The sequence below is a fragment of the Pantherophis guttatus genome, chromosome 9 (genome assembly GCF_059756535.1).
Source record: "Pantherophis guttatus breed Tessera chromosome 9, ASM5975653v1, whole genome shotgun sequence".
Lineage (NCBI taxonomy): Eukaryota > Metazoa > Chordata > Lepidosauria > Squamata > Colubridae > Pantherophis > Pantherophis guttatus.
The window spans coordinates 18,413,771-18,436,913 of NC_142071.1; the positions used below are offsets into that span (position 1 = coordinate 18,413,771).

Here is a 23,143-nt window from a genome sequence, read left to right on the forward strand (position 1 = left end):
GCTACCCATTAGTTTTAACTACAGGATTGATTTTGTTCTTTAGAGAACTGTTAAATCTGCTGACAAATTTATACATAACAGGCATTAGTATTTTCTCACACTAGATAATTTTCCATTAAACAAGGCTGTCCTTAATGAAGAGACCTGAGTGAAACGAAGACTAAGAAATATATGTTTGGGCAGATTTTAGGAGTTTAATAATCACAACTAACTACACCAAAGGAACATAGCACCTCTGGGGTTTATTTACTAGGCACTCCCACCTTTTCACAGGCTCAATCAAGTCAGCCAAGCATGCAAACTGATCCTGTCGCCAGCAAAAGCATTTCCTTTCACTGTGGTCAGCCAAAAACAGAGGAAGAAAATGGAAATGACTTGAAGTTATGGCACCAAACAGACCAGACAAGCAAGGAAATAATCAACTCCACATGAGCCACTTCTAGCCCATCACAATGAAAAGGGACCATGACCAGCCCCAGGAAAGGTCACCAAGGGGGGTGGGTTTCACACACAGAAAGAGGCAATAGCAAGAAGCTGCCAGCTGCAATAAGCATCAGTGTGTTCCGAATTACACTCACAGAAGGACTGAGTTCAAAGTAACTTTTAATTTGATCACAAACTAATGCTAGCAATCATTTTAAAACCCTACCGATTCAATTCAAAATAGGAAAAATGTCTCCTGTATTTTGGTGGATTAAAATACAAGTTTGATGTAGCAAGGGAAAGGAGAAACAGAGACAGTGTTGGTTTCAAAGTTTCAGTCATTCAACTGTATTCTTAGAAGTTCTATGGCCGCAAAAGGTAAGTCAATAGCACTTCTTCCAAATAGAAAACATATTTGCACATCACTGTAAACCACAAAATAAATAATTCTTGTATATTTGTAACAGGGCTTTCTTTTGGTCCATGCCAGTTGACTTCTACTATTATTTACTGTGGCTAAGAAATGGAGTTAGTTGCATAGGTTATTTGACCTACAATGCTAGTATATAAAAGTATCTTTTTAAAAAAAAAAACATAAAAAAATGATTTCTAGCATTTTGGCTGTTACAATTAACTATGATCCTCAGTTCATTGTAACGGTAACAAACCATTACTTTAAAACTAAATCAAGAGTCTTAATATTTCTTATCAATCTCTTTTAGTATTACTGTATTTGTGATAAACAGAGCTGAGTCCTTTAAAGGAAGATACTGTAGTTGCTTATCAAGAAAAAATGAGCTAAAATTTAAACTGGCTCATGAAATTGAAGATGGTTTGAACTAAACACATTTTAAATCATAGATGTGTTCTACAAAAGATCTTTAGACTGTGCTAATCATGACATTTTCTTAAGACAACAGATCTAAAGCAAAGGTAATGTGTTATCTTGTTGATCAACTATCCTTATGTTTTTTTTGAAAAATACATAAAAGTGCCAGCTTCTTACAAAAACTGTTAAATTCAACATTTATAAACCATACAATGATTAAAGCAGGAAACACAGAGGTGAGTAACCTGCGACCCCACATTCCTTTTAACAGCTCCCAGATCTAAAGCTTGCCACCATCTCCCTTGGTGCTTCTCCTTCTTACGTTTGACATTAAAACAAAGAATAACTTTTCTTCAAGTTATGAAGCTGGCTTCATAACTTTTCTTCATATGAAGCTGGCTTCATATCCTCTAAAGTTATTTTTGATCCAAGGCCTCAATTAAGCCACATTTATTTTAGAAAATAGAGGTAGTTCTCGACTTACAACAGTTACAATGGCACTGAAAAAAGTGACTTAGGACCGTTTTTCACACTTACGACTGTTACAGCCTATCCCTATGGTCACTTGAGCAAAATTTGGATGCTTGGCACCTGATTTATGATGGTTTGCAGAGTCCCAGGGTCATGTGATCCCCTTTGGCGACCTTCTGGCAAGCAAAGTCAATGGGGAAGCCAGATTCACTTAACAACCGTGTTACTAACTTAACAGCTACAGTGATTCACTTAACTAGTGTGGCACAAAAGTCATAAAATGGGGCAAAATTCACTTAATTTAGCAACAAAAACTTTGGGCTCAATTGTGGTCATAAGTCGAGGACTACCTCTACAAGCAACAGATGACTGCAGACCACTACTTTGTATGCCTCTTCTTTCCCTCCCCACAAAGGGACAAGCATAGTGGGACCTTCAGAAGAGGGGTAGCAGTTGGGGTTTAGAAATAATGTTCATCCTCCATGGATGGAGGCTGGTTCTTAAGGAGCCCTTAAGACACTAAGACTGCCTACAACATTTCCCTACATGCCAAATGTTTTAATGGGTTCAAAAGGCTGCTGACCCCTACTTGACAGTCTCCACAGAGATTTCCTGCCATTCTGAAATAGGAAACATAAATAATCACAATATAAGCCAATACAAACTCATAAAAGGATTTTTCTGTTTCAGACACGTCCATAATTTAGGTTGCCGATCTGCATTTGAAAGGTATCACTGCAAGACAATTCATTTTGAAGCTATTTATTCTGCAGGCTGGTTTATATCAGATGCTTCAGATTTTCTGAATGTCAACCCCTCCATACACACTCACCCCAAAACCCCCAGTCTTTTAACTCAAATGCATGTGCCTGCATCCATGTGACTACAGTGCAAACACAGGAAACAAGCAGTTTCTTTAGATGGTGAACACCCCCACCCCAGATATGAAGCACTTTTCCTGCTTCAGAAATACATTTACAATATGAAAGCACAACTATTTGTGTTACAGACTTTCTATTTTAGGAAAAGAAGACAATATGTTTTAGAAAGGAATATACACACCTGTAACCAGAATTTATAGTTACCCACTAATCTACTAATAAGTTACATCACCAGTCATCAGAAACCAGTTATTTTACGGCCAGAGGCAGGCATAATGAATAAAATAAGTCGGATTTATACTCTGAATAATACCCAGGTAATTTAAAGATGATTTAAATTTGGCTGAAGCATATCACACACATAATTGCTAAGTTTTAGTTTCTATTTCTTTTGTAACTCACTCAAGTTCCTATTACATTATTTTTGGCCTATTATACATACAGAAAAAGATATTAACTCTAAAATTAAGATGCCACCCTCCATCTTGCCCCCTCCAAAAAAAAACCAAACAAAACTAGATTAAAAATCTTCTTACTTTTGTCAGCGAACTGAAGGCAAGCTTCCAGTTTTCCTTTCAAAAATATAGCAAGGACAAGACAAGATGCAATAAGACTTCTATTCTTTAGCTTGTATTTTAATCTGCTGGCACTGTTTCTAGACTGAATATGAAACAATCAAAACTAGTAGACCCTAACAGGTGAAACAGCTTTATAAGGAAATCAGATTTTAATAATACAGTAATAATAATCTATTAAACTTGTGTGCTGCCCAATGCCCAATGACTTTGGTCTGCTCACAACCAAGAAATTACAATAAAATCAAAGATTAATAAATCTATTTGAAAAAGGATTTTTATTCTAAGGGCAACGTTTATGATTGTACATTGTATGATAAAAATCCCCTAATAATAGGCAAGACCTCTTCGACTGAAAATATATTAAATGATGGAAGGATAAAGCATTATTCCTTAATATTTCCCTAAAATTAATTTGTCCAATATGCTGGCCATTGTTTTTCAAGCTACAAAGCATGACCACTTAAAATACATGACCATATTTTTATTTAAAAACAGTGTGGTCCAGCATATTTGTGGCTTTAAAAACAACAGTATTTCAGGGCTACTTGATGCCTAGTCTTTATTAATGCACTAAACAATTCAATGTATTAATTCACATATTAGTTTATCAACTCAATGAATTTATTAATTCATTCAATTGTTTCTGACATGCTCTCACAATTCAGGTTTTTGGTCAGAAGGAGCAATACTAGAGACTTTTGAAAACTGGATTACAAACGGTTGAGGTTGTGTTACATTTTCAAAAAGGGGATTCCATTATAAATGACATATCCCTTTGAAGCTCCCTCATGAAGCAATCCAAATTCTCACTTGCTTCCATAAAGTTTAATTTCAACTTTATTTTCCATCACACTAATGGCCTCCTCCAGCACTTCCATCAGCCAAACAGCCTTTTGTGCCTTCATGATGCACAATGCCTCACTGATGCATACGAATATTTTTCTTTTTCTAAAAAGTACAGCGTATTAAATTAGTTGCACTCTGAGACACTAGAGCAGCGGTTCTCAACCTGGGGGTCGTGACCCCTTTGGGGGTTGAACGGCCATTTCACAGGGGTCGCCAAAGCCCTCTCTCGCCCCCCCCCCATGCCTTCACTCACCCTCACTCTCTGCTCTGTTGGATCGCCGGCCGTTCGCTTACCCCGCCCACCCCCAATCTATTGCTGCCTCCTGAGTCCCAGCTGATGGCTAGAGGAAAAAAAACGGTTTAAATTCTTGCCGCGGGGCTTCAAAGGGCCGCCCTATAGCCAGTGGTGCAGCTGAACCGTTTGTTAAATTGCTGGCTTGCCCCGCCCCTCCGCACCACTATTTATTGCCAATAAATAGTGGTGGGCGAGGGAGCCAGCAATTTAACAAATAGTTCGGTGTTTTTTTGTAATTTTATTGGCCCGCGGAGCTTCAGCATAGGCTAATTAGCCCTTGATTAGATCGGCTCTGACCCTCAGCTGATTTGTCTCAGCTGTTTTGCTCAGGGTTCAGGGCTCTGCTGCTTGCTTGCAGAGAGTCCTGGAGCAGATTTTTTTCCCCCTAGCTATGCTGGAAAACGAAACTGAAACTGCTTTGCTGTTGCTGCAAGGTTGGAAAATTAGGCAGGCAGATTTCTTTTCTTTTTCCTCACCCAAAAAGGTAGGTGCAAACAATGGGAAATTTAGGGAAAAAGAGGAGAGTTCAAGATTTTAAAACACAAAAGAAAAAAAGCTCTATTTAACTAGGGAATTGTAATAATTGAGATACTATTAATTGTATATTTCTGAAAGCAGAAATGGTTAAGTTGTGGTTTGGAGGAATATATGGGGGAAATTATTTGGTTTATTATTATTGGTAAATATAATTAATTGATTTGTAAGAAATTGGATTGCATGGAAATAATTGGAATATTCATGTTCATATTGATTAATATACAAAAAAGGTAGTTATATAACTAATTGATTTATATTAAAATGTTGAATTTATATTAAACAACTGTAATATTACATAATTAACCAATGTGAGGATGGATATAAAAATATATGACAATGGGAAGGGGTATAATATAGAATAGAAGGGAAAAATTGAATTTGATTAAAATTAGAGATGAGGATGAAGGGTAATATTGTTTTTTTACAAAAATAGATGAGGAATAAATATGGCAAATAGGAAATATATAAATTGTAAATTTAATTGAACTGACTAAACACTGTTTAAATTTGTGAACCGGCCAAATACTCTGTTCAAAGAAAATACATTATATGTTTGTATGTGCGTTTCTAATTATTGTTATTTATTCATATTTGTTCTCTTTTATTCTTTAAAGTTTAACAATTCATTCTTTATCTTAATATCTTTATATTTGTTTGGGGTTGGCTTTCTTCCCTTTCATCTTTTTTATTGTACAGCAATCTTTCTCCTCAAACCTACCACTTCTCTCTTTTCTTTCCTTCTTACTTTCTCTTCCTCCCCCTCTTCTTTTCCTCCCTACTTCCTCTTCCTTTCTCCTTCTCTTCCTCTTCCTCCCTCTCTTCCTCTCCCTCCTACTCTAATTTCCTTTCCCTTCCTTCATCCCTCTCTATTGCTGTATCCTTTTATGCATATGGACTACTCAGAGGGCTGAAAAAGTTATTTTTGACTGGTCCTTGCACTTTTGACCAGTCCTCGAACTTACGACTGTCCTCACATTTTACATTTTTGCCCTATCTTGTCACCATGGTGAAGAGAAGCAGTTGTGAAATGAGTGACACGGTTGTTAAGAATGCTGCACGGGCATAAATGTGAAGATGGTCATAAGTGTGAGGACCAGTCAAAAGTGCGAGGATCTGTCAGAAATGACTTTTTTCAGCCCTTTGAGCAGTCCCTATACACATAGCCATGGCCACCCGGTCACATGACCAGCTAGCCACGCCCACCCAGTCACATGACCTCCAAGCCATGCCCACAAATAAGCCACGCCCACAGACCCCCCTGGTTGGGGGTCACTACAACATGAGGAACTGTATTAATGGGTCGCGGCATTAGGAAGGTTGAGAACCACTGCACTAGAGGCCAGCACCCCAGTGCTTTGGCTGGTGCTTTCTCCACATGTTTGTCACTTATTCTCATTCACAACTAGTTAGCTTACACTACATCCACATGTTGTTTGTGTTTTCTTTCATGTCAGTCTTCTATCATATTAAATTCCTACTCATGAAGCAAATGAGTAGTATTCAAAAAAAGGAAAAAAGTAATATATAAAAAAGGAAGAAGCAAATATCAATATAATTGACTGTCAGTATATACAGCATAGAATGCTAGGTAAGAGATAATGTGGCATAGAAATACACAAGTTTTCAAATAATAGCCATAACAATGGTCTATGGCCTACATATCAGAATAAAGAGAAATGAGTGTCTTGTTACTTTGCTGTTGAAAGTGTTTTATCAAAATCAAAATGTAATACCAGAGTCATTTCATGACTTAAAATCAAATACTTGAAAAATGCTTGTTAAGTGTTGTTCAGATATTTAATTCAGTCCTCATAAACCTTGATGGGAATATCTCCTTAAAAAGCAAATGCTTGGAATACTCGGCTATTTTGCAATCACTTATAGCAGGAAATAAATAATCCGATGGGATAGGATAAAATGCTCAGTTTAATGGACAAATGCACAAGAGGTGTACACTTGCAAGAATGAATGACAATTTTCTTCTGAAACTTCTTAAATAGTTGAATCAAATGAGCAGAAAACTTTTTCACATTTTTTAACTTTTTGTCCCCATTAAAATGACCAGTGCCTCTAATACACTATGTTGTTTTCCTTGTGAACTTAAGGGAGAATTAGTTGGCGAATCAGAAAGAGGAATAGAAGTATGGAATAAATTATCTCAAAAAAAAAATCATCAAATTTAAAATATCAGATTTGCTTCTTTAATGCTACAAACAGGGCAACGTTTGAAGTCCAAACTTGCATTGGGAGCAACAGAGAAAGACCTAATAAGAATTCTTGCTGATTAACATAATTTTGACATATGCAATGCTTGCTCATATGGACAAACATTAGTGAATTAGTTTTAAGCTTTAGGTAACAGACCTAATAGTATGCTACAAAAACATGAGAATACAGAGTATTTACTACAATGCTGAAACTGAACAGCAGAGGGAGCACAGAATAGTCAACATTTTGTAGAACTGAGCAGAGTGTAAACATTTACAAATTTGTAGAACAAAATAAACTGGTCTACCAAAATTAAATAGATGAACATTTTCAGGTAAGCAGAAAATGATCTTCAAGGTTTTCAAAATAAATATTTGATCTGAAATATAATATCATTCAACTGCAAAAATTTAGAAAAGCTATATAATAATCTTGCACACTGATTATAACAATTATTTCTGAAATGGTAGGTTTCAAAACTATAGCAGATGTTTAGTGGTTTAAAGATAAAATTAGAAAATTAGGCTTAGTGCTGTTCAATATAGTTAAACACATCCTATCTATTATGTTGATAATTAACCACTTTTTAAAGCTTATGTTACAAATACATTTTTATCATATATTCAATTACATGATCAGTGTTAGCATTTCAAATGATAAACTGGAACAATATTAAATAAATTTGTAATCCCAGTTGACAACTTCACATATTTATCCTATCTACCAATGCTAAACATTGAAAAGTCACTCAAACAATAAATTCCCTCTAATGTTGTTTTATATGAGCTTCAGTGTGTCAACTGCAGGTTTTGTTTATATAAGCTCAAAAGCAAGCTTCCTAAATCTTTGAGTCAAAAGAAATGTCAAAATATTGGGGCAAGTAAAGAAGCAGAGATTGTGAGTGATTGTGCCAAAAGAGAGTGGGTTTACATATTAGAAACAATTATCATAAAAATATTCACAAAATAGAGGACTAATTCCTGATTATTTTTGTAATTATGATTGGATAAGGTATCCAGTCAACAACCACCTGGCTCTATATCATTAATAAAAATGAAACATAAATAAGACAAATCTTTAACAGTACAAATCACTACTTTGTTCTGCAACACTTCTTAGTATACAATTACTATCTGATAATAAGCACTACTCATCTTAATAGAAATAAGGATGTTTTTCCTGAGAGATCTCATTTTTACATATAAGATTCAATTATCTACTACATATACATTTATCAGCATTCTAGAAATAAAATAAACAATATTTGGAACTGATTAAATATTGGAAAACAGTACATTCTCCTGAAAGAGAAGTTAATTGCTTACCAAGAATTCACCATAATACAAATTTGTAATAGGCATAATAAAAATAATGCTCTGCAAGGAAATCACAAATCACAAATATGCCTACTGTATTACATTTCATTAAAAAAAGAATAACTCACCCACTTCACAAGTACTATTGTCTGTTTTCACATACCTTCCCCAAGAGTTTGCCTCTTCAGACTAAGAAACAAGGAATCAAATCAGATGATTTCAATAAGTGTGGATGAACTAATTTTAGTGCCCCCAGTATAGCACAGATTGACTTTAAACATTAGTGTCTGACTATTTTTTCAGGTTGGGCTGTTAAGTCATGCCTTGATTTTAGATCTGCCAACACATGGATTCTTCTACTTCAGTTCAGCCTCCCCCATTTATCATCAAGAGTGATATACTTCTTGTTCTATTTCCCCCACCATCTCCCCCTGCTCCCTTATAAAAAAAAAAGGCACTGCAGGGCAGAAATTCTTCAGGTGCTTGCTAATGGAATTCCCAGGGTCTATGAGCCGCTTCGGGGATCAAGAGATCTCATAGCTCCCGCTGGGGTAAGAAGCAGCGAGTCTGTTCCATTTAATCAAATACAGAATGAATTTTCAACCCTATTCACTAGGTTGTCTCCAGGGCTCCAAAAAAACACCAGGGAGCTAGAATCACACTAATGTGGCTCTTTCAGGCAAATATAATTAGTTTGATTTTAAAAGAGCCACATTAATATCACCTCGGTCCTATTATCAGATTGTGAATGATAGTGATACTCTATGCTTTAAGCTTGAAAAACTGAAGGATAACTGAACATGAATCATGCAAAATGCTATACGTTTTGCACTGAATGTTTCTTATTATACTATACTGCCTGGTTTCATTTTAACAGCAAGGTAGTTAGTCATGGTTAGCTCTTTGTGTATTAACAGAAACCAGCAGTGATTCCTTTTTTCCCTTTACAGCTTCTCTTTTAAAATAAAATCCCCCAATAATAGGGCTCATATGAAATGCTGCATATTTATACCTTGAACTTCTGAATCCCTTAAAATGCAGAGAATTAGTCCTAAATAGTTTTCAGTTATCAAAGTACAGCTGTCATTTATACACAATAAAATATAGCACTTAGCATATGCATAATAAAACTAATAGAAATGAGTTCATGCTTTATACTACCGTAGATGCAAAAACAGCTCTATATGAATTTAATATCACATGGAAGAAATGTAGAATTATAAGCCTCCCACCAGGAATTCAATATTGAATTCCCTTGACTTTTACAAAAGTAGCACGGCTGTTTTATTCCACTGTATACAAGACCCAGCCACTACTGTATTATTAAACTTGTCAAAGCATGCTGTCTAAACAAAATCAATTTCATTATTTCAAAGTCAAACCACCTGCAACCATGGCCAGTGTGATGAAAAAAAACAAACTAGAACAAAATCCAATTTTGGAGAAGAGGATTTTTTTTACTTTATACATTTGAATTATATTAAATATCAGCCAAAAATGAAATTAAACTCATAGCTGTAATATACCTGTTACAAGCAATACAAGTGTCAAGATAGAGTATGGCTGTAATCAGAGATTTCAATTCTGTTTATGAGAACTGACCCTCCCCCCACCATTCTCTCAATCTTGTGTATTTTTGATTAATATGCTGAAAGCACTTAACACAAGGAATATTCTTATGTAAACCCACAAATCAAAATGAATTATGTTGATGATTTATTGGATACAAAGAAACTAAAATTTCCTTTTTAGATTTGTTTTTCTTTGCACACAACTTTTTGGACACTATGCAATTTTGACATGTGTATAACAGATAGCAGTAATGCAATTTGATCCTACTAAGAATGTTCTCTAGTTGAGCAGCACATAAAAACAGTTAAAGTTTCCAGACAAAATGTGGTGTTTCATCTTCGCCCAAATAAAAACCTCCCAACATATTGCTGCTATAAATACTCTTTAAGAAAAACAAGATGCAGCTTACAATTTCACATTCAAAAAAAACTTTGCCAAAAGTTAAACAGTTTGAAGTTGACAACTGAGCCTTTCAATCATGTTTCTCATTGAAGTGCCAGGCACTGCCTTTGGTTTTATCAAAAGCAACTTTCTGATCAAATCAATATCAAAAGGACTGCACAGGATCCAATTATCTGCTTCTTTTTAGGATTTTGTTATGGAAATGAAGTTTCATCCTCCATAGTAAACAGAAACAAATTCCAGCTAACACAAGGTTATTCTATTTCTCACATGCCTCTGGAGTAATGTTAGCGCTGAAGTAATTTCTAGATTTAAGAAATAACTTTTCAATATGATGCATGAACCAAAAATGGATTATGATAAACTAAAGAAGGAAAAAACAAATTTTGATATCAAAAGTTCCACAACAGACTATTCACAAGGACACAGAACATAAAAAGCAATGGCTCGCACAGGTCAACTTATGGTAGGAAATAAATACAAGGGGATATACATACAGAGTAATTAACTCATCTCCGATTCTGTCAAGGAAACAAAAGCTACACATGGGTTAAGAAACAGTAAAGCAGCGTCAACTCCCTTTCATACATACTGCCTGATTATGTATAGGAAGGAGGAAGTAACAGCAACTCCTGACAAACTCCAGTGTTATTTTGCATATGCACTTTGCACTGCAACAGAATTGCACACACAAGAGTGTGCTCAAAAACAGGTAACTGTTCTTTTTGCTCTCCCTTTTAAACTTTAGGGGAGCAGATGTTTTGGCATCAGAAAAACATCACTTTTAACTCCTTCCTTTCAATGTCCTAGGATTTATAGAAAGGGGGGAAAAAGCCCTTCCCATTCCATTTAGTCTTCCATGGGTACTTATGTGCACATCTGAATGGCCCTATGAAGAATTATCACAGTTGGCACTCCTTGCATTTCCTTTCCTTTTGATCTTCCCTATGATTAAGATGCAACTATGGGTGCAAACCGACTGGTCTCTTGGGACAAAGCAATAAATGACCTGCATTATATCCCAGAAAAACTACCCTTCAAGATGCTTGCTAGTCTTTTTAAGATGTCAGAAGAATTTTAGGTTGATTTTGTTGCAGAGGTTCAAACCCAGCTCACTCTCTGCAAGCCGTAAGGCTTAAAGAAAGCCCTTGGGGGGGCTTTACAACCCACCCACCCCCCACCCGACAAAAGCTCCCCTTTCTCTTCAGGCTCAACAATCGCGATCCTAAAGAGAGATGCGCCCCTAGAATATCGCCAACCCATTTCTGAAAAGACCAAGAGAAGTTTCGGATACCCAAAAAGTTGGGGAATTCAACGCGGAGTGGGGGGGTGGGGGTGGGGGTGTGGGCGGAAGAAGCGATCATAAATCTATCTCCAAGGTGCCAAGCGCTCTTTCATCTCCCCCCCGCAACCACCCCTTCGCCAAATGGATGTCACCAACCTTGCTGCAAGCGAGGATGAAAGCTGGCCAGCCTCCGCCAGCCCGTGGGTTTCCACGAGAACGCCCGTGGGAGGATTTCACTCAGCCACCCCCACCCCCCATTCCCCTACCTTACAAGTCCTTTAGGGTCGGAGTTTGCACGAGCAAACACACCTACACACCCACCCTCCTCACACCCACACACCCAGAGGGAATGGCAGGTCACTTTTCTCCCCCACCCCCCAATTGCAAGACCCGAAGAATGTAAACAAGGTCGGGCAACCCACGAGACGAGCATCCCTTCCCCGCGCTTCGCCATCCCCCGACACGCGTGTTCCAAGAAGCCCGTGGGCGCGTTCACACGACCTTGGAGCGCTTCCCGCGTCCCCGATGCCCCCGCCGCCTGCCAACCCAGCAGGGTCCTCTCCCCCCCACCCCACCCCCTCACACCTCTCAGCCGCCGCGGCGCTGGCTGCGCCCAGAGAGGCTCCGCTCCCGCTCGACAGACGCTCCCCAGGACATTCCAGTGAGAACCGGCGAGGCGGACGGGAGCCTCCATCCAACACCGACCGGCCGACCCAGCAGAACGATCCTGGTCCCCGTCCTGCCGCCGCCGCCGCCGCCGCCGCTCAGGGCGAAGCTGCCTCACGCGCTGACGGACCGACGGGCTGAGGCGACGCGCGAGCCACCGAGCCTGCGCGCCCGGCTCGGCTACAGGGGCCCGCAGCGGAGGAAGCCCCGCCCATCACTCGCGTGCACGGCCGCGCTCACGCGCCCTCCCCAACCGCCGCCTCTCCCCTTTCTCCTCCCTCTTGGCCTACTTCAAGCCGAACTCGCGTCCGGGCCCCGCCCTCAGCTCATGCTCAGCCAACCGGCGCTGTCCTTCCAGGTCTCTCGCTCCTCCCACTTCTTTCACCCTACCTACCCGTCCACCCCCAGCTTCTCTATATTGGTTTGGATGGAAATATACCAACGGAGGTGAAAAGCGGGAAGGGGAAGGGGTGAGGATGGGGCAAAGCGGAGTAGGCGTTCGGTCTCCGACCGCTAGTACAACATAAGTAGCGTGAGAAGAAATACCTGTGTTTTTTTTTAAAGGACGCGAGATAGATTATGCAGAGGTTCCAAGATTGGCAACTTTTAAGATTTGTGGACTTCAATTCCCACAATTCCCCAGTTAGCATGGCTGGCTGGGGAATTCTGGGAGTTGAAGTCCACAAATCTTAAAACAGCATCCCTAAGGATAAGTGGTAAGTAAAGCCTAAGAAGAACCTAGTTTGAACTTAGACTTTGCCTTTAAGAAAAGGAGGAGGGTGGGGTTATTTTGGCTCCAGAAGGTCTAGTAATTTGATCAATGGAATATTACTTTTATTTATTTAATTAAATTTATATAGCCTGGTTAAGATTTGAAATATCTGAAATGTGGAGGAATGGTTTTAATGGCTTAACTTTAAATATTCCCTCAGCTGGGTCATTATATTTCTAATATAATTAGATGCTTCTAATAATGTTTCTAACTAAATATTTCTAATGTTTAAGGAGGTTTCTTAACAATAGGAAGAGATGACATATAAGCAACATAGAAGCTGTATTCAAACACATTTAACTCCACCATTTAAAAGACTAGAAAGCTGCATTTGCACCAGTAGTGGGTTGCCCCTGGTTTGCACCGATTCTATAGAACCGGTAGTAAAACCGGTGGGAGGCTCCACCCACCAACCCCGACGTCATCTTCTGCTTGCGCAAAAGAGCGAGCGCGAGAGAGAGCGAAGCAAGCACACACGTGCGGCCCCGTTGCAAACAGGTAGTAAAGGTAAGTAGAACCTACCCCCGATTTGCACACCACTAAATAATAATAAAATATATCAGTACATGTAGTCCTTGTCTTACAGCCACAGGGGCTGGAATTGCTGAATGATGCAGTCATGACTGCCTGATTTTACCACTATTTTTGCCACAGTTGTTAAATGAGTCATTAAGCAAATATTTATTTATTATTTATTTATTACATGTATTTATATGCCGTCATTCTCCCGAAGGACTCAGGGCGGCGAACACAAGTTAAGAAACAAGTACAATAAAATCATAATTTAATCCAAATAATTAATTAGTAGTAAATAATAAAGCCTGGAATCAGTCTCAGCCTATTTGTTTGAAAAGCCAAGTCTTCAAGTCCCGACGGAAGGAGCGGAGATCAGGAGCCGCTTGGCTTCCTCCACTGATTTTACTTCTGGCAAATGGCAGTCCTCTGACTCTGGGATGGTGCAACCATCATAAATACAGTCCAGTTGCCAAATACCATAATCACAATCAAGTTACTTTGAGGATAGTGTAACAATCATAAGATTGTTACACTAAGACCATGAGAACTGGTCATAAATCTCTGTTTTCACCACAGTTGTAACTTCAAACGGTTGCTAAACAAATGGTCATAAGGTGAGCACTATGTGTAAAAGTCTGCTGGTCAGCCCCGGAATACTGACCTGTTACAATCTACTGTATGACATCTATAAAACTGAGTTAAAATACATTTACCCTCAGCAATATAGAATGCCGTGTCAGAGATTCCGTTTTACTTCTGATGCCTCTGGAGACCACAGTGGTGAAATGCATAACAAATGCTAAAATTAAAAATAACCCAATGTGATAAATTAATAAAACCACATGTTTAAAAATTAGAAATCTGTCCCCAGGAGAGGAAGAAATTTTAAAATGATTTTACGTAACCGGTTCTCTTTGCAGCTGTAAGGAAGGTGCACTGACATCTTTTTCATGAGAAATATATATATATTTTTAAAAAACCCTACTTTTCACAACTTACTATTTGCGCTATTCTATTATGCTTTCTGGGCATGCTTTTCATATCCATGTATTGCAAAACATTTTTATTCCAGAGAAATACTTGTGTTTTCCTCCCCTTTGTAGATGGAAATGCTCTCAGTGTGTCCAGAATGCTTTCATTTTAATCCTGCATTGTGGATTGAAGCTCCATCACTTTTTTAAAAAAGTCCACTTTTCTTAACTCAAGGCAGCGAACATACCTAATACTGCTGCCACCTATTTTTCCCACAACAACTGTCCTGCAGGGTAAGCATGCCCAAATGGCCTTTGCATTTTGTGCAGTGTTATGCAGAATCACAGAGATGGCTTGGGAGAAACTATGCAGAGACAGTTAGAAAAACATGTTTTCAATCCTGAGGAACAAAGAGAAAAAAAAAAAAAAAACTCAGATTGGCTCTATGTTTTCCTGAGTTGGCCTGCCCCAAAGGGCTAAGGCAGTGTTTTTCAACCTCAGTAACTTTAAGATTTTATTTATTTATTTATTGGTTCGATTTATATGCCGCCCTTCTCCGGAGACTCAAGGCGGCTTACAATGCGTTAAGCAATAGACTTCATACTTTTGTATATACCTGCTTAGTAGGGCTTTTGGCCCCCCTAAGCGGTGTTCTTTTTTATACAAAGTCAGCTTATTGCCCCCACAATCTGGGTCCTCATTTTATCTACCTCGAAAGGATGGAAGGCTGAGTCAACCTTGAGCCTGGTGAGATTTGAACTTGCAGTAATTGCAGGCAGCTGGTGCTACTTAACAGCAGTTTAGTCTGCTGCGCCACCAAGGCTCTTAAGATATATAGATTTCGGGTCCCAGAATTCCCCAGCCACCATGGCTGGCTCAGGAATTCTAAGCGTTGTCCATACATCCTAAAGTTGCCAGGTTTGAGAACATTTGATTCAGTGTCCCAGTGTCCCATATGTTAATGTTGAGTGCAAGATAACCATCTTCATTCTCCCTGTCTTTATTTTCCCTTCCCCTTCCTGTGGTTCAGGCTGTTTCACAAGAGATGGTTCTCTTTTGCTAGACCTCTGAACAGATGCTTAGCAGAATATTTAGAAAACAGTGATCTGCAGGGCTGTCTACCTCTGCTTTTGCTTAGTGATGCAGATGGAGAAGGTTGATGTCCTTCCGAAAAGTCAAATGTGATTAGATTAACTACCATTCAGCTATCAAATCAAGTTCATCTTATTTCTGCAATTCCTCTAGTACTCAGTATCTTACATTTCCAAATTAGGTATATCTAACTAATCTCTAATTCTGTTGTACCGCATTGTATATACTCCTGAATAAGTTTATTGGGAATTCCATTCTTACATTTTCCTCATTATATTAAACCATAAAATCTTATCCTAGAATCGCCACGTAGCACGAAAAGTTCAGATTTTAAACGATTTAGTTTGTGTGGGTATGATTCACATGGCTGTGTTTAGAATGCACTTGACTGCTAAGGGTTTTTTAAGATTAACAATAAACATGAAATAATGGACGGTCACATTTTACCCATCCAAAAGGAAGACAGATTGTAGGTTGTAGCATGTTTGGCTGACTTTCCAGCCTTCTAAAAATAAGCATTTTGCAAGGATTAACGTCACCAGACAAAACAAAAAGTCTTCACTGTGGACTTTTTATATTGACATTAGCAGGGAATTGAAAATAAAAAGTTCAAGTTAAGTAAAACATTGAATGCAATGAAACCATTTCAGTGCCTCACTTTCACCTCTTCTGGATTTTGAAATAAAACATGGAATATTAGAGAAGAGGGAGTTTTAATAAAGTATTTAAATTCCATCCAGATAATTTTCTTATCGCAATAGCCTTATTTGCAAAAGACATTTATTTAAAGTATTCAAAGGTAAGGTTATGTCACCTCACCTCCCTAACAATTAGTGAATTATTTAAGCATTTCTCACAAGCTGGTAGATGAAGAAAATTCTTGCATTCAAAAGTTTTATTTCTTGCAATGTTATCCAACCAGTTAGCAGATAATAGAGTTCCTTCTGTCCTTAATCAATTCTCCCAAAGGGAAAGCAATATGGCTCTGTCTTCTTTTCTACAACTATCAATTCTGACAGTCAGTGTTTTCCAAACTTGGTAACTAAGATATCTGGACTTCAACCCCTAGAATTCCCTAGCCAACATGTTGAACAGGGAATTCTGGGAGTTGAAGTCCACACATCTTATAGTTGCCAAGGTTGGACACCCCTGCTCTATATCCTCAAATTTTGGGGGACCTCTATGGAGAAACAGAGGGTTGGAATAGATGACCTCCAAGGTCCCTTCCAACTCTGTCATTCTATGTTCTATTTTCTGAATCAACCTTCAGGTCTACTAGAAGGAAACTACATTCCAATCTATCTGGTTGTAAATCTGGTTGTATTGTTGTTACTTGCATCTGGTTATCATCCTTGGGTTGATTTAAAACCATTGTTATTTTATCAAGCTTTTTATCCAAATTTTCAAATTGGATTTGTAAGTTGAAAAGTTTTCTTTTTTTCCCAACCTTCCCCAAAAGCTTTGTTTTTAAACTGATATATTGCTTGCATTTTGACTGTATTTTAATATGGTTCAAGATACTTCAATGATTAAACTTTTACAGCTGAACACAGCCAGTCATGGGGGAACTTTTACAGCCAGTCGTAAACAGCTCCTCTCAAAAAGAGAAGCACCGTAGCAAATTAACCTCAAATTAACGCATTGTAAGCCGCCCTGAGTCTCCGGAGAAGGGCGGCATATAAATCAAATTTTTTAAAAAAAGAACTTTACCACAATGAGAGATCCCTTAAACCAGGGCTTCCTAAATTTTCCTTTATTACCCCAAACCTATTATCAGAAAATCTTATTGAACTGGATGATGGGAATTCTGGGAATTGAAGTCCACAAGTCTTCAAGTTGCCAAGGTTGGATATCCCTGGTATGGAGCCAGATATTTGCTAGAAATGCACTGCAATGACCATATCAGCCTCCTGTATAGCCTTCATTTAATGTGGCTTCTTGTCTCTTCACAGAGACAGTTGTTTTATTATGGCAGAGATTAGGACTACCAAAGGACCTGTTCTAATCCAGTTTCCCCATCAAGATGCCTTCAATACCCCAGCATGGTGTTTTCTCATCCATCTATCCTTCTGACCGAGTCTTTCTTCCTTCTTTTCCTTAAGGAGAGGGTAGTCCTGCTGATAGTGAAAACCCAAGCAGAGATGCTAAAAAAGCCAGATCACAATGCAATTTTCCATGGTCTCTGATTAAGGATTCTTTCCTTCTCACTACCTACCTATCCGCTGGAGAGCAGGGGAGAGGTTGTATAATCTCAACACGCCATTCAGTTCACCTCCATTCTTTTCTTGTACCTGCATTCCTGGATGTGTGTGCTTCCCATCTTGCATTGATTTCAACTGGATTTGTCAGAAGCTTAACTCCAGAGCTAATTAGCACCCTAGAAAAACTGTTTCCCAACCACCATCCCCTCTTCTCACTACAGGACCTTCAAAACTTTTTTTTAAAAACCTTGTGATTAAAGTTAGACGCCTTGGGGTAACACATCCTTCTGCATTCTTGGAGAATTAAACAAGAAAGGAGGAGGGGAGTTGGAGAAACATCCACATTTCTTTAAGCCTAAGGGTGGGTGGAGGAACAAAACAAAAATCGAAGGCTAAAGAAAGGGAACTTAACACTTCTAGAAAGTTAAATCACTTAACTTGGCCTGACCTGTCCCCAGGAGACAGGAAGTTGAACCAACTGGCTTCTTTGGCCCCATGCTTTGAGATTTTGTTTTGATCGGGGTGGGGTGGGGGAAGCTGGGGGAGGAGAGGAGGACTTGCCTTTTGACACCCCCAGCTCTATTTCTGCAATGCATTGAAAGGAGTAATACAAAAATCTGAAAATCGCCGATAAACCCGTATCCTGGGAGTGAAAGGGATTTGCAAGTTTACTGAGTCATTTTCCAGGATTGCAGCCCAAATATTTATAAAGAGCACCAACTTTCTTTCCTAAGGAATTTTGCTTGGCTGGATTCATAGAGCATGAATTAATTCATGATGTGGTTTGTTTCAGTGTTTGACCAGAGCTATTGTGGAATGAGGGCCATGCCCACAATTTCTAGTTTAGTATGCTGTGTGATTCCAGAAGTGGAATTGATTTAATGAACTGTGATAAAACAAATCATGATTTGATAAGACATATGAAGACAGTAATATACATTGATTGATTGGTGGATTGTGTGGTTGAGTCGTTTTCAACTCCTAACAACCAGGTAGATTTTCTACCTGATGATCTATTTCTAACCTGTTCTTTTAGGATTTCTGATGGTTCACTCATCATTGCTATAGTTGAGTTTACAAAGCCCGCCTTGCTGATGGTCATTCCCTTCTTCCATTTCCTTCTATCTTTCCCAGCTTCAAAGTCTTTTTTATAGAGCTGGGTCCTTGCATAATGTGTCCAAAATAAGATAATTTGAACTTGGTCATCTGTGCTTTGATCCTAAAAGGCAGAAGCTATTCACCACTGAATCTTAATTCTGGGAGTCAGCTCTATGGCTGGTTGTTCTACTTGTTAACTTTAGTTTGGTTTTCTTTATACTTGATCTTAGTCCCAATTTTTTTTCACTGTGTTCTTTAACTTTTAATACTAACGTTTGCAGAGTCTTTGAATATTCAGCTATCAGGGTATTGTCATCAGCATAATGCAAGCTATTGATGTTGATGTTCATACGACTTACTTTATTATATTATTCTTGAATTTATTACACTTGATCTTAACTAAAAGGCCAAGAAGCTATTTATTCATTTATTATATTTGTGTTACACTTTCTCTGAGAATTCAAGGTAGTTTTTTGGAGAAGGGGGATCCATCTTAACTACATGTAGTCACCGGTTGTAAATGGGGGATTGCCTGTATTTGATTTTGGATTAGCACAATGGTTGAGCTATGTAACCCAGACTGCTACGTTTTATTTAACAAACTATGATTGAAACTGTCCAGGACATAGTAGGCGGTATGAACCCAGACATTGAGAATCAGGGTTGTGAAAAATTACACTTGGATTCATCCCAGGTGAATAAGTCCTAATACAGATGTGGTCTTGTTAACTAACCAACTCTTTCCCCCTTTTTTTGATTTTGGTGACTCAGGAGGAGTTTAATACTGAGAAGCCTGTTAGGTTCATTACAAAACCTAATTAGGTGAATGTTTCCTAACTGTTAACATAGACACCTTGTGTAAGATTTTTATACAAATACGTGAAGTGTTAGTACCACTTTATAATGCCTTGGTAAGACCACACTTGGAACACTGTCCAGTTTTGGTGACCACACTATAAAAAAAGATTTGGGACTCTGGAAAGAGTGCAGAGAAAAGCAACAAAGATGATTAGGGGACTGGAGGCTAAAACATAGGAAGAACAGTTGCAGGATTTGAGTATGTCTAATTTAATGGAAAGAAGGACTCAGAATGACATGTTAACAGTGTTCCAACATCTAAGGGGATGCCACAAAGAAGAAGGAGTCAAGCTCTTCTCCAAAGCACCTGGAACAAGAAGCAATGGATGGAAACTAACCAAGGAGAGAAGCAATCTAGAACTAAGGAGAAGTTTCCTGACAGTGAGAACAATTAACAGCTTGCCTTCAGAAGTTGTTGGTGCACCAACACTAGAGGTTTTAAAGAAGATAAATTGGACTGCCATTTACCTGAAATTGTATAGGGTTTTCTTCCTGAGCAGGAGATTGGATAGAAGACCTCCAAGGTCACTTCCAACTCTGACATTCTGTTAAAAGAACTAAGACAAGGAATCAGAAGCCCTCCAGATATTGATATTAATAGCAATACCAATAGCACTTAGACTTATATATCACTTCATAATGCTTTACAAACATTAAGCTCCTCCCCAAGCAGTTGACAGAGTCAGCATATTGCCCCCAACAATCCAGGTCCTCAGTTTACTGACATCAGAAGGACGGAAGGCTGAGTCAACCTTGAGCCAGTGAGAATCGAACTGCTGGCAATTGGCAGAATTAGCCTGCAATGCTACATTCTAATCCCTGTGCCACCACGACTCTTAAAAGCTAACTTATATTTTTTTCCAAAAAAGTTTTTATTTTTGTTTCTCATAAACGTGTTTACATGTACAGTCATTTATCCACCATTTTTCATTCATCTTATCATTTAACTTTCATTTTTCATTTTTCATTATTAATTATTCGGGGCTGCTCTTTTACCATTTACCCTTCTTTATTTTGCCACAACCTTTCTTCTTCTCCTCCCCTTCTCTTCCTTCTTCTATCCCTTCCTACTTTCTTCGTTCTTCCTTTCCTTCTCTTTCCTACTTCCCCTTTCCTTCCCACACTCCTTCTTCTTCCCCACTTCTAACCCTCTCTCCCACTCCTCTTTCCCCTCCCTTTCTTCCTCTCCTTTCCCCTTTCTTCTCTCTCTCTCTCCCTCTCCTCTCCTCTCTTCTCCCTTCCTCTCTCTCTACTCCTTCCCCTCTCTCTTGTTTCCCTTTTCAATTCAATCTAGAATGGTATTAGAGCAGCCCCGATTTTCTATTTGTCTCTATTCTCATTTCAATTTCTTATTTAATTAATAAATAATTATATCTATTTCATCATTTGTGTACATTTTTATAATAATCTCACTTTTTCCCTTTTACCCCTCCCTCCCCTTTCTCCCTTTACCTAGGCATCATCTGGGTTTCTATTTTTCTGATTATTTTCTCCCATCTTTTCTCTATCTATTTTATCTCCATACCCGTATTCATATTCCCTTTCTAACCAATCATAAAATGTATCCCATATTCTGAAATACATTGAATCCTCTTTATATTTTATTTTCAGTGTTAATCTATTCATTTCTGCACATTCTAAAATTTTCTTTATAATTTCTCCTTCCTACGGGATTTTGTCTGCTTTTCAATTTTGTGCAAATACAATTCTAGCCGCTGTTATTATATGAATAATCACATTATGTATTTTCTTTACTATAATTCTCCAGTAAAATTCCCAATAAGCTTAAAAGCTAATTTATGAAGAGCTAACTCTGGATCTTGCTGCCTTCCTATGAGGTGATGGATGCTCATTTATCACTGTTCTGTATCACTGTATCACATGCATTCCGTTAACATGTATGTGCGCACACATACACACACACTGGGGAAAAATAACAATATATTTGTTTCATTTAACTGTAATTGCTAAATTTAGAGAGTATTTCTCAAAAAAAAAAAAGTAAATTCTATGTATATAAATGAGTCACTGACTTTACTTGACATGTTTTATATTTTCAGGCATGACAGTTCTGTGAATGGTGAAAATATTTTCCTAACAAGAGCTGGCAGTGCTTTGCTTCAGTTGGTTCTCTTTTCCAAAGGCAGCTTGAGGATTGGCACAGAAAATACAAAACTGGCAAGATTCCCCCCCCCCTTTCTTTGAGATCATATCTAGAGCATGCTGTAACACAAAGCGTTTATTTTACAGTAACTGAATAAAGTATTGTTAGCTGTCCAAAACTTCAAGTAGGCTCGCAATCTGTTTTTTCTCGTCCTAATTCAGTCTTAGCTTCAATGTGCCCACATGCGTACAAACTCTCGGACGCATTTGCTATTGAGTCATCTTAATGCCTTTCTGTTCTCACCACCTCTGTTTTAGAATTTTGGCATAACATTATAAAGAAGCATGGAGATGTGCCAAACCTCCCCATTATAAATGTTTTAAAAATAAAAATAAAGTGACAATGCAAGCTTGTTACATATTTACTCCTAAGTAAGACCTATTGAGTTACTCCTGAGATTTGGGTCCTGCTTGCTAGATATTGATCTCATGTATTGAGGACAAGGTCTTGTAGAACCTTTATCCACTTTTTCCATGCTTTTCAAATTTTAATCTCATGTGGGACCCCCTTTTTTGTCTTTTGTCTAAATGGAACTGCTCGAAATGCTACATATTCTCCTTTGATTGTTTTGATGATCTTTTTCTAAACATTTTCTACAATATAATATGTTTTGGGACAGATATAGTCCAGTATTTTAACATTGGAGTATCCTATGATCACGTGACAACATTTTACAATGTTTTTGCAAAAAAAAAAAAACAACAACCAGCATTTACTTCTGGTTTTTTGGCAAAAACGCCCCATAACAAATTATAAGTTCCCTTAATGACTGTGGTATTTTTTTTAATTTTTTTTAAAATTTGATTTATATGCCGCCCTTCTCCGAAGACTCAGGGCGGCTTACAATGTGTTAAGCAATAGCCCTCATACTTTTGTATATTTATACAAAGTCAGCTTATTGCCTCCACAATCTGGGTCCTCATTTCACCTACCTTAGAAAGGATGGAAGGCTGAGTCAGCCTTGAGCCTGGTGAGATTTGAACTTGCAGTAATTGCAGGCAGCAGATGTAAGTGGATGTTAATAAATGTCAGCCTCAGCTTTCCTGCTTTAGCTGCCATAAGAAACGGGGAGGGATTAGGTATGGAGCAAACGGGGGGAAGAGAGCAGGAGGGGGTTTGTCTTTGTAGGAGGAGACTTCGTGGGAATCGAAACTGGATTTC

General features: G+C 38.3%; 1 protein-coding gene and 2 long non-coding RNA genes across 14 annotated transcripts in view; 2 read left to right on the forward strand and 1 right to left on the reverse strand.

The window, feature by feature from the left end:
• CDON (cell adhesion associated, oncogene regulated) overlaps nt 1–23,143 on the reverse strand; it is an 83,974-nt gene that overhangs the window by 27,720 nt on the left and 33,111 nt on the right. For 2 of the 12 annotated variants that reach the window (XR_015729325.1, XM_034421911.3), the window contains exon 1: nt 12,229–12,588. The exons of 1 other annotated variant lie outside the window; for it this stretch is intronic. Coding sequence is in view for 1 of the 11 variants with exons in the window: in XM_087875636.1 (XP_087731762.1) it covers nt 12,229–12,337 (109 nt within the window). In the remaining 10 variants the exon portion in view is untranslated. Of the gene's footprint in view, nt 1–8,512; nt 8,643–10,855; nt 11,626–11,799; nt 11,922–12,228; nt 12,589–17,876; nt 18,091–20,286; nt 20,371–23,143 lie in introns of those variants that run through there. 9 more of the 12 variants (XM_087875630.1, XM_087875631.1, XM_087875635.1 and 6 more) reach the window with 9 other exon arrangements.
• LOC148112495 (uncharacterized) lies at nt 712–3,053 on the forward strand. Its single transcript, XR_015729326.1, has 2 exons — nt 712–801; nt 1,285–3,053. It is a non-coding gene; the product is annotated as an uncharacterized LOC148112495 (long non-coding RNA).
• Nucleotides 12,682–22,106, forward strand: LOC117668188 (uncharacterized). The gene is made up of 3 exons (XR_004592210.3): nt 12,682–12,756; nt 13,315–13,588; nt 21,879–22,106. It is a non-coding gene; the product is annotated as an uncharacterized LOC117668188 (long non-coding RNA).